Below are 11,960 nucleotides of genomic sequence, written 5' to 3'. Positions count from 1 at the left end.
GGAAGCTGCAAAGCATCGAACCACAAGACCCTACAGAAGACAGTAAAATCTCCTGAGAGGATCACTGTGGTCTCCCTCCCCTGCCCCCCCCATTTGTGACATTTACCAGAGTTTTATATGAAGGGCCCAAAGCATTGTTAAGGATCCCTACCACCCACCCCACAGTTTCTGCCCAACTACCGTCAGGAAGGAGGTACAGGAGCAACAGGTCTAAAACAGCAAGACTGGATAACAGCTTCTTCCCTCAGGCTGTGAGACTAATGAATACTCTGCCACCACCGAGGTCTCACCACGAGAACAGTGAGTTGTTTACTGTTTACTGTGCTGTTCACCTGTGCTGCACACTTCAGATGCAGTTTGAATTAGATTTTATTAACTTACTGGTAGTAATATTTTGCATTACGTTCTGTGGGTGATATATGTATTGTGGACGCACCGTGGTCTGGAGCAACGTTGTTTTGTTTGGTTGCATCTAGGTACAGACAGGTGGCAGTGAACTTGAACTTGAAGAAGTAAAATAATCTTTCATCGGTTCACAGAAACTGAATGTTAACTCAGGAAACTTTACTGTTTTATTTTACTTCGACATACAGAGCAGTGTAGGCCCTTCTGGCCCTTCGAGCCGCACTGCCCAGCAAACCCTGACAGCCCCGATTTAACCCTAACCTAACCACGGGACAATTTACAATGACCAACCTGGTGCATCTTTGGAGGAAAGCTGAGGACCCAGAGAAACCCCATGGAGAGGACATAACTGGAATTGAACTCTGAACTCCAACGCCCTGAGCTGTAATGACGTTGTGCTACTGTGGCACCCCAAAATGTGCTTTGACCTCACTTGATCCATTCCACAGATGTTTTTTTTCACAGTTGTGGATGGTTCCCAAATCCACATTTTAGCGTTTTCAGTCTCTATGTATTCAACCGAGCTATGTACTCAGCTGGGTGCTATCAGACAACCACTAATTAACGTCTCAAACACAGAGGTCTGAGACCCAAAGCATCAGCAGCTGCTTTTGTCTCTTGACATTGTTTGGTCTTCGAACTTGCAATAACAGGGAATTCAAATACTTGTCAGCAATGAAAATATATTCATTTGGCTTAAAATCCATATGACCTTGGACTCACTGCACTCTTTAGTAAATGGATCCTCTATTGTATGGTGTAATCCTGTAAAAAAAAACATGGAAAATAGAATAGTCATTGTCAGGCCTGAAGTCCTGGCCAAATGCAAGATGTCATTCAATCCAAGACTGAGACCAGAATACATACGAACAGAATTAGGCCATTCAGCCCATTGAGTCTGCTCCACCATTCCATCATTATCCCCTTCAACTCCATTCCTCTGCCTTCTCCCTGTAACCTTTGGTGCCCTGACTAATCAAGAACTTATAAACCTGCACTTTACATACACCCAATGACTTTTGGCAATGAATTCCACAGATTCACCATGCTCTGGCTAAAGAAATTTCCCCTCATCTCTGTTCTAAAGGGATGTCCTTCTATTCTAAGTCTGTACCCTGTGGTTCTAGACTCCCCCATTATAGAAAACATCCTCTCCTCATCCACTCCGTTCAGTATTCGGTAGGTTTCAATGTGATCCACACTCATTCTTCAAACTCCAGCGAGTACAGGCTCAGAGTCATCAAATGCTCTTCACGTTAAACCTTTCATTCCTGGGATCATTCTGAACCTCCTCCGGATGCTCTCCAGTGCCAGCACACCTTAAAACTGCTCACCACACTCCACGTGAGGTCTCACTAGTGCCTTCTAAAGCCTTAATATTATACCCATGTTTTTATATTCTAGTCCTCCCGAAACAAATGCTAACAGTGCATTTGCCTTCATTACCACCGACTCAATCTGCAAGTTAACATTTAGGGAAACAAAAGGTGACAATATGAAATAGAATAAATAGGCGTCATAGAAGGCAAATGGGGCAAGAGCTCCTGCCATTTTGCAGTAAATTAGAGAGACCCATAAGAGGTATGGCAGGATTAATATGCATCATTAGTAAGGAGTAAGGAGCTGACTGCAGGGGTGAACTGAAAGAAAATCAATGCTCTGGCATACATCGGTCACAGAAAAGAATTAGAACACAAGAAGACTAAAAATAATCAGCAATTTACCTACCAATTTAAAACTCCTCCAGGTAAATCAGAATAATTGTGCATGCTATGGAAGATGCAATTGTCGTATTTAATTTTAATTTCATGAAGGAACAAAATCCACGCTGCTTCCATCCTAAAAACTGTTACTTTACACGTATTAAACAAGATTGTAACTGAAACAAAATTGCTAATCCTCAAGTGCAATTAATTGGAAATTAATTGCACTCTTTACCTGCGGGTCTGCTGGGGGTGTCTATTGTGCCCAGTGATCCCAATGTGGCCTCCTCTATATTCGTGAGATCCGTCGTAAATTGGGGGGGGCGCTGCTGCATTAAAAAGTAGAACTTCCTGATGGCCCAACATTTTAATTCCGATTCCTGTTCCCACATGTCAGTCCATGGCCTTTTCTTGTGCCACAGTGTGGCCACCCTCAGGATGGAGGGACAACACCTTATATTCCGTCTGGGTAGTCTCCAACCTGATGGCATTAATATCGATTTTTCCTTCCCGTAAAAAAAACCCTCCCCCTCCTCTCTTCTTCTATTCCCCATTCTGGCCCCTTTCCTCTTCTCACCTCACCCCGTACCCCTTCTCCTTCCCTTTCTCCTTCCCTTTCTCCTATGGTCCACTCTCCTCTCCCATCCGATTCCTTCTTCTCCAGCCCTTTACCTTTCCCACCCAGGAGAAACTGATATTCATGTCATCAGGTTGGAGGCTATTTAGAAGGAATATGATGTGTTACTCCTCCCATCTGAGAGTGGCTTCGTTGTGGCAGAAAAGGAAGCCATGGACTGACATCTTGCAACAGGAATGAGGATAAGAATTAAAATGGTTGACACAGGAAAATGCTTCTTTTGGTACTGGAGCGGAGGTGCTCGACAAAGTGGTCCCCCAATTTATGTTGGGTCTCACCAATGTAAAAGGCACCACGTTAGGAGCACTGGACACAATAGACAATCCCAACAGATTTGCAGGTGAAGTTTTGCCTCACCTGGAAGGTGGGGGGGGGGGAAGCTGAATGGGCAGGTGTAGCATTTCTTTTGCTTTCAGGGATATGTGTCAGGTGGGAGATTAGTGGGGAGCAACAAATGGGCAAGTAAATCAGAGAGGGAGCAATCCCTGTGGAAAATGGGAGGGGAGGGGGGCGGTAAAGACTTGTTTGGTGGTAGAATATGTTGAAGATAGCAGAAGGTGCGGAGAGTGATGTGTTCAATATGGAGGATCATGAGGTGGTAGGCGAGGACAAGTGGAATTCTATTCCTGTTAAGGCAGCAGGAGGAAGGGGTGAGCGTGGATGTCCAGTAAATGGAGGAGTTATTGGAGGGGGTAGCATCAATGATGGATGAAGGGAAACCCCATTCTTTGAAGGAGGACATCTCCTAGGAATAGAATCGGCAGAGATGAAGGAACTGAGAAAAGGAAATAGCATTTTTACAGGAGACAGGGTGGGAAGAGGTATAGTCAAGACAGCCATGGGAACCAGTAGGTCTATCAAAGATGTCGGTAGACAGCTTGGTTCCAGTGATGGAGACAGAGATCGAGCAAGGGGAAAGAGGTGTCAGAAATGGACCAAGTAAATTTCAGAGCAGGGTGAAAGTTGGAGGCAAAGGGTGCCTAAGACTTTTGCACAATACTGTATCTGTCAACATGGAGTGGAGGGCGAGTTTGTAAAACTGGCAGGAGCAAAGGATGTTGGGAATGATGAGGGTGGAGCACCAGGGGAGCGGTGTGGGACAGATCGCAGAGAAGGAGTGCCAGGGGCCGGGGAGGTGGTGTGGGTGTAGACACACCCAGACCTAAGACACCAGACAAGGTCATCTGATTCCAAAGAATTGGTTTATTGACCTTTATACAATGTCTTCCCTCTCCCTCCCCCTTTTCCCAACCATGATTCCCCTCTCCCTGTTCCCCTTCCCACTCTCAGTCTACAACAGAGACCCATATCAGAATCAGGTTTATCATCACTCAGGTATGTCATGAATTTTTTTTGTGGCAGCAGCACAGTGCAACACTCCAGTGAAGTGTTTTGTGATGGTTTCTACATTTAATGCACATTGCAAAGTGCGAGTTGTGACCCTGATGAAGGCTGTAATGGTTAGAAGGGTGAAGCTGTTGCTTAAGGGATTGTGGCATCAATTTATGAGTTTACTATGGGCTGTATGGAATGTCAATGCATTGTGATCCCTGACCTCATTGGGAGTTAATAGTCAGAATCCAACGTAATCCGACAGTAGAAAAGCAGATCGCTCATCCTGAAGCAGGCTGCCTTTTAAGTCTTATCAAGAGAGCTGATCAGAAGTAAAATATGGTAAGAGCACAGAACTGGAACAGTGTTAATGCTTTCCCTTCTTACAATTCATCAAAACACACTGACATGCTTTGGCTGATTTGTTTATACCATATCCTACCCACGGAGACCTGGGCCATGAATAAATCTGTCTCAATGGTTTTTCCTGAGGTGCAATCCTGCAAACATTGCACATCACTGGATGATACCATCCACGCAGGAACTCGCTGCAGGGACCTGCGGCACCTTTGTATGACTAATCTGTTGAGTTTTGTTTAGGAAAGATAAAAGACCTTCAAATCCACCTGCCAGGAGTTTTACAATTGATCTAATAAAAAAAAACTTTTAGAAACTGTAACTTTGTCAGCGGCTCCTATAGCACAATAGTACCCCAAGACGGAGAGTAGCAAACCAAAGATGTTGCAGGAGCTTTAGATTCCGGGAAGGATCAGCACAATCCCACCAAAATCCCTTCTGGCTATGGTTTCCCATCTCAGAATCTCATGCTGAGAAAAATGAACACATTGATACTTCAAACTACAAAGTAAATTTATTATCAAAGTGCATATATTTCACCATATACAACCATGAGGTTCATTTACTTGTGGGCATTCGAAGTAAATATGAACAGATACAACGGAATTAATGCAAAACTGCACCCAACAAAAATGAACAAACCACCCATGTGCAAAAACTATATCTACTGTATATATACAGTGCCTACAAAAAGTATTCACCCACCTTGGAAGCTTTCACGTTTTATTGTTTTACAACATTGAATCACGGTGGATTTAATCTGGGTTTTTTGATACTGATCAACACATCTCTCATGTCAAGGTGAAAACAGATCTCTCCAAAGTGATCTAAATTATTTACAAATATAAAACACTAAATAATTGATTGCATAAGCATTCACCCCCTCCCTTTAATATGACACACCAAATCATCAGTGGTGCAGCCAATTGGTCTTAGAAGTCACATAATTAGTTAAATGGAGATCTGATTTTGGTGACTTGTATGCTGTCAAGGTGATTTAATTGATTGTACTAAAAAATACTGTTGGCATGTGGCCAAGTGGTTAAGGTGTCGGTCTAGTGACCTGATGGTGGCTAGTTCGAGCCTCAGCTGAGGCAGCGTGTTGTGTCCTTGAGAAAGGCACTTAACTACACATTGCTCTGCAATGACACCAGTGCCAAGCTGTATCGGCACTAGTGCCCTTCCCTTGGACAGCATCGGTGGCGTGGAGAGGGGAGACCTGCAGCACGGGTAACTGCCGGTCTTTCATACAACCTTGCCCAGGCCCGCGGCCTGGAAACCTTCCAAAGCACAAATCCATGGTCTCACGAGACTAATGGATGCCTATAAAAGTAAAAATACACCTGTATCTGGAAGATCCAACAGCAGATAAGTTAGTATCCTGGCAAAAACTACACCATGAAGACAAAAAGAACACTCCAGGCATAAACTACACCATGAAGACAAAAAGAACACTCCAGGCATAAACTACACCATGAAGACAAAAAGAACACTCCATAAGAAGGTTATTGAAAAGCGCAAGTCAAGAGATGGATGCAAGGAAATTTCCAAGTCACTGAATATCCCATGGAGTACAGTTAAATAAATCATCAAGAAGTGGAAAGAATATGGCACAGCTGTAAATCTGCCTGGAGCAGGCCGTCCTCGAAAACTGAGTGACAGTACAAGAAGGGGACTAGTGAGGGAGGCCATCAAGAGACCTATGACAACTCTGGAGGAGTTGCAAGCTTCAGTGGCTGAGATAGGAGAGACTGCGCATACAACTGTTGCCCAGATGCAGCTTTATGGGAGAGTGGCAAAAGGATAGCCACTGTTGAAAAAAACTCACCAGAAATCTCAGCTAGAGTTTGCCAGAAGGCACATGGGAGACTGTGAAATCAGCTGGAAGAAGGTTCTATGGGCCGATGAAATCAAAATTGAGCTTTTTGGCCAGCAGACTAAACGCTACGTTTGGCATAAGCCAAGCACTGCACATCGTCAAAAACACACCTCCCATGAAGGATGGTGGTAGCTGCATCATGCTGTGGGGATGCTTCACTTCAGCAGCCCTGGAAGGCTCGTGAAGGTAAATGGTAAAATGAATGCAGCAAAATATAGGGAAATCCTGGAGGGAAACCTTTTGCAGTCTGCAAGGGAATTGCAACTTGGGAGAAGGTTTGTTTTCCAGCAAGACAATGACCCCAAGCATAAATCCAAAGCTACAGAGGAATGGCTGAAGAACAACAAATTTAATGTCCTGGAGTGGCCAAGTCAGAGTCCAGGCCCCAATCCAATTGAGAATTTGTGGCTGGACTTGAAAATGGCTGTTCACTCACAATCCTCATGCAATGTGACAGAGATTGAGCAATTTTTGTAAAGAAGAATAGGGAAAAATTGCAGTGTCCAGATGTGCAAAGTTGATAGAGACCTATCCACACAGATTCAAGGCTGTAATTGCTGCGAAAGAGGTAACTGTTTACTAAGTACTGACTTGAAAGGGGTAAATACTTATGCAATCTATTTTGTGTTTTATATTTGTAATTAATTTAGGTCATTTTGTAGAGATCTGTTTTCACTTTGACACGAAAGAGTCTTTTTCTGTTGATCAAGGTCAAAAAAGCCAAATTAAATCCACTGTGATTCAATGTCGTAAAACGATAAAACATGAAATCTTCTAGGTGAGTGAACACTTTTTATAGGCACTGTACGTAGATAGATAGAGATAAATATAGAGATAGAGAGGAAAAAAAGAAAGAAAAAATAAAAATGAGTTGCAAAGTCCTTGAAAGTGAGTCTATAGTTGTCCGAAGATCATAGGGCAAGAGGAAGTCTGCAGATGCTGGAAATCCAAGCAACACACACAAGATGCTGGAGGAACTCAGCAGGTCAGGCGGGAAAAGAGTACAGTCGCCTGGTGTTTCTCTCTCCCTTCCCCCCACCTTTCAAATCTACTCCTCGGCTATTGCTTCTCCAGCCCTGCCGAAGGAGTTCGGCCCAAAACATCAACTGTACTTTTTTCCATAGATGCTGCCTGATCTGCTGAATTCCTCCAGCACTTTGTGTGTGTTACCCATAGTTGTGGAAGCAGTTCATTGTTGGGGAGAGTGAATTTATCCACTCTGATTCAAGAGCCTAAGGCTGAGAGACAGTAACTGTTCCTGAAGTTGATGGTGTGGGACCTAAGGCTCTATGCCTACAAGGAAAGTCTACTCCCACTGTTTATTTCAATTATATGAGGGAACAAACAGGAAGATCTACTCTTGTGTGTCTTAGAAATGGCACCACTGTGTACTGACAGGCCCTCTTTGTAAGATCTCACACTTCCATCTGTGAACTATTCCCACATTCCTATGCCCGAGTGTTATGTTAGATTATTGTGTTTAAAGGGGCAGGTTATCACTATGTTCTGACTCAGGTGTAAGTGCAAGACTGATTTAGCCAGGGATGATCCTGTTGGGAAATTACAATGATTCTAGAGACCATTATGTAATAGTTTATCATGTTTTGGGATAACACCATTACAATTGTAGTAAATTTATTTTTTTACCAACAGGTGGGATTTACTTGCAGGGTTACACAGTGAGCGAGCAGGGTCTTGGGTCCAAACGCACCATAATCGAAGCCAAGCCACCTTCTGAAGAGTTTAAAACTTTCTATCTGTGTGCAGATAACTCGGCTGACAACCAGCGGTAGGTGGACTATACTTCATCTGCAATCCGTTACACCACAAGTTTTAACAGTAATGTTTTACCTGTATTAAGTGTTTATGAGACCACTGAAAGCTTACTAAAGACTATCACTACATTATAATCCTTTGTGAGATCATTTGATTATAATTCTCTAATAGACCTGATAGAGTGGTCTGAAAGTTGACACAGAATTGTGCTCAGATAATTCCAACAGCACTGTACATGTGGGATCTGTAGAGTAAGGCATTTTCCTGAAGAAAACATTGAGGAAGATGACCAGAGCTTGCCTGGCGATCTGGACCAGGTGGAAAACAATGTGCTGAAAAATAGCAGATGGTATTTAATACAGACAAGTGTGAGGTGTTGCACTTTGGGAGGACCAACCGTGGTAGGATTGTAAAGAAAGCTTTTGGCATATTGGCCTTCATAAATCAAAGTAGTGAGTACAGGAGTTGGAATGTTATGTTGAAGTTTTAATAAAACATAGGTGAGACCTAATTTGGAGTATTGGGTGCCATTCTGTTCTCTTACCTACAGGAAAGATATCAATAAGATTGAAGGAGTGCAGAGAAAATTTACAAGGATGTTGCCAGGACTTGAGGACCTGAGTTATAGGGAAAGTCTGAATAGGTTAGGATTTTATTCCCCATGGTGTAGAAGAAGGAGGGGAGATTTGATAGAGGTATACAAAATTAGGAGGGGTATAGATAGGGTCAATACAAGCAGGCTTTTCCACTGAGGTTGGGTGAGACTAGAACTAGAGGTCATGATTTAAGGGTGAAAGTTGAAATATTTGAGGAGAACATGAGGGGAAACTACTCCACTCAGAGGGTGAAGAGAGTGTGGAACAAGCTGCCAGAAGGATGTGGGTTGGATTTCAACATTTAAGAGAAATTTGTATAGGGAGGTGAATGGAGGGCTGTGGTCCAGGTGCAGGTCGATGGACCTAGGCAGGTTACTAAATCAGCATGGATTAGATGGGCCAAAGGGCCTGTTTCTGTGCTGTAGTGTTCTGTGAGTGTATGACTCTTTGACATAACATTTGAAAACCTGCTGCAGAAATAAAGAGAAAGAAAATTATTATTTGCCTTTTTCTCTCTAGCTGGATCATGGCGTTAAGAGCATCTATCAGCAAGTGGCTGCCCTTGCACCAGGCCATCCATGACTTTATGAGCAATCCTCCAGAGGAGACACGGATGTGAAGAGGAATCCCAATCCTTCCCCAATGAAGATGAATGAAGTCAACAGAGACCTGATCAACAGAAAACTTCAAAATTAAGATCGACATCTGTCAAACAAGGGTGTTAAGGATAATGGACCTAAGGCTGGTAGAAAGAATTAAACAGATTAAGCATGATCTAATGGAATAGCAAGACAGGTTCAATCAGCTAAATGACCAAGATAGAACTGATTATGCTGATAATCGTGCTTGTGAGTTTGCATCAATGTTAATTGAGTACACAAAACTAGCAGTGTAGTCTAGACAAATCTCACCCATTGAGAACTACAGTTGATCTGTGTAATTCCTCTTTTGTATCTGTGGTGTGGAGCAAACAGGAGACAAAAGATTAAATAATTAATCATACTGGCATACTGTGACCATTTCTCCACTCACAGATGATTTATTTATTTACAGTACTGTGCAAAAGTCTTAGGCACATATATATAGCGAGGGTGCCTAGGATTATTACACTGTACTGCAGTAATTTTATGTATTGCACTGTACTGCTGCAGCAAAAAAAAAACAAATTTCATGACATATGAGAGTGGTGATAAACCTGATTCTGATATGGGTCTCGATTGTGGACTGGGAGTGGGAAGGGGGCAGGGAGAGGGGAATCCTGGTGGTAAAAGGGGAAGAGAGAAGGGAGGGATCAGGGAGCACCAGAGAGACCTCCTGTAAAAATCAATAAACCAATTGTTTGGAATCAAATGACGTTGCCTGGTATCTCAGGGCTGGGCGTGCCCGTATCTGCAGCACCCCACTGCCCCGGCACACCTTCTCTGCCACCCGCCTTACACCTCTCCTGCAGTTCTCCACTTGTGCCATTCCCTAAATCCTTTGCTCCCATCAGATTCCCGAACTCACCCTCCACTCCACATTGACAAACACAGTGTTATGAAAGAGCCTTAGGCACCTTAGTGTTTTTGTTTTCTCCCTCTCTCTATGTGTGGTCCTAAGACTTTTGCACAGCACTGAATTTAGAGATACAGTGCAGAACTTTTTGACCCAATGAGCCACAACGCCCAGCAACTCACATATTTAACCCTAGCCTAATCACAGGAAAAATTTCAATGGCCAGTTAACCAACCAGTACGTCATTGGACGATGGGAAGAAACCCGAGCACCCAGAGGAAACCCACACAGTCACAGGAAGAACACGTAAACTCCTGATAGACAGCAATGGAATTGAACTCTGAACTCTGATGCCCCGAGTTGTAATTGTGCACGTTAACCACTGCAGTGTTGGAACCTAGATGCAATCCATGCAATGCAAAAAAAAATCGTTAGAAATTGTGACTACTCCCATTTAGCAGAATATTGTCCTGGATTCTCTCCATGATGGAGGGAAGTAGGTGTCAAAGAATACTTCAAGAGAATGAACTTTTGGCAGATCATAAGGGGATCTGCTAAGACTTCAACATACTAGTTTACATTAAAAGCTACATTATATTCCACAGACCGTTCTAGGATGGAACTAATATCCTGCAAATGACACTGGTCCAAAGGCTTTTGCCAGTAGTTTCACTTCTGTTAAATTAGTGTCTATTTCAGATGCATAGGGCATCTTCTTTATCATTATGTGCTGTGTGATATGACAGAGGTGATCATGGTTTTTGACAAAGATCATAGGGCATGTTAGCATTTGCTTAAAGGAAAGGACTCCATTCTAAGTAGCTTGAATTTCTCAGAATCTCTGACAACCCCAGAGTTCTGCTAAAGTGTTCAAAGTCAATTAATTCTCAAAGTACAAATACTGTATGTCACCATATACTACCCTGAGATTCATTTTCTTGTGGGCATTCACAGTAGATACAAAAAATACAATGGAAGAATGAAAAACTACACTCAAACAAAGAGGGAGTAATAACCTATGAGCAAAAGAAGGCAAACTGTCAAAAATGCAATAAAAAGAATATATGAGTTGTAGGGTCCTTCAAAGTGAGTCCATAGCTATGGACTGCATCTGGAGATTTTCTCTTGTTTTGCATAAATATGGAATCAGTTCAATGTCAAGGTAAGTCATCTTTGCTGGTTCAGGAGCCCAATAGAGGGGTGATAACAGTTCCTGAAGCTGGTGGAGTGGGACTGAAGGCTCCTGTACCTCCTTCCCTATGGCAGAACCGAGAAGAAAGCATGGCTTGGATGATTTGAGTCACGGATGATGGAAGCTGCTTTCCTCTGGCAACGGTCTTTGCAGATATTCTCAACGGTGGGGAGGGCTTTTACTGTGATGGACTGGGCTGTGTCCACTACTTTTCTGTCGTCTATTCTTGGGCATTGTTTCCATATTACTTCATGGTACAACCAGTCAGGATGCTCGCTACTGTGCAACTACAGAAGTCTGTCAAAGTTATGGGACTGGAGCCGAAGATGCTGCCCAGCACTCCTAGTTCAAAGAAATTTTGCAGACGGGCGCAAAATGCTGAGTATTTTGTGTGTGTTACTCCTAGTTACAAATCCACTCCAACTCCCGACAAATCCATCAGCTACTGGAACAGTCATTGAGGAACATGTGGTCACTGTAGCGAGACAATGTCAGGACGGGCTTTTTATAACTGTGACCAAGAGTAAGAAATCCATTAATTCAAAATTGGTCCAGTTCAAATTTCCTGCCAGCCAGTGGCACTATAGAT

General features: G+C 43.1%; 1 protein-coding gene across 1 annotated transcript; it reads left to right on the top strand.

Annotated features, from left to right (window-relative positions):
* Nucleotides 1-214: 214 nt before the first annotated feature.
* Nucleotides 215-9,902, top strand: pdzph1 (PDZ and pleckstrin homology domains 1). Its single transcript, XM_063069144.1, has 3 exons — nucleotides 215-300; nucleotides 7,967-8,102; nucleotides 9,205-9,902. Exons 1-3 carry the CDS (start codon nucleotides 261-263, stop codon nucleotides 9,302-9,304), a joined length of 276 nt encoding a protein of 91 aa, XP_062925214.1. The 5' UTR covers nucleotides 215-260; the 3' UTR covers nucleotides 9,305-9,902.
* The last annotated feature ends 2,058 nt before the right edge of the window (nucleotides 9,903-11,960 follow it).

The sequence above is a fragment of the Mobula hypostoma genome, chromosome 16, assembly GCF_963921235.1.
Source record: "Mobula hypostoma chromosome 16, sMobHyp1.1, whole genome shotgun sequence".
Lineage (NCBI taxonomy): Eukaryota > Metazoa > Chordata > Chondrichthyes > Myliobatiformes > Myliobatidae > Mobula > Mobula hypostoma.
The sequence above is the reverse complement of the archived record's forward strand: the minus strand, read 5'-3'. Positions and strand labels throughout refer to the sequence as shown.

Excerpts from the sequence above, each read along its gene's own strand:
- pdzph1 (XM_063069144.1), top strand. The coding sequence starts at position 261 with ATGAATACTCTGCCACCACCGAGGTCTCACCACGAGAACA. Across the intron at positions 301-7,966 it reads GAGGTCTCACCACGAGAACA|GTGGGATTTACTTGCAGGGT; the intron begins GTGAGTTGTTTA and ends TTTTACCAACAG. Across the intron at positions 8,103-9,204 it reads AACTCGGCTGACAACCAGCG|CTGGATCATGGCGTTAAGAG; the intron begins GTAGGTGGACTA and ends TTTTCTCTCTAG.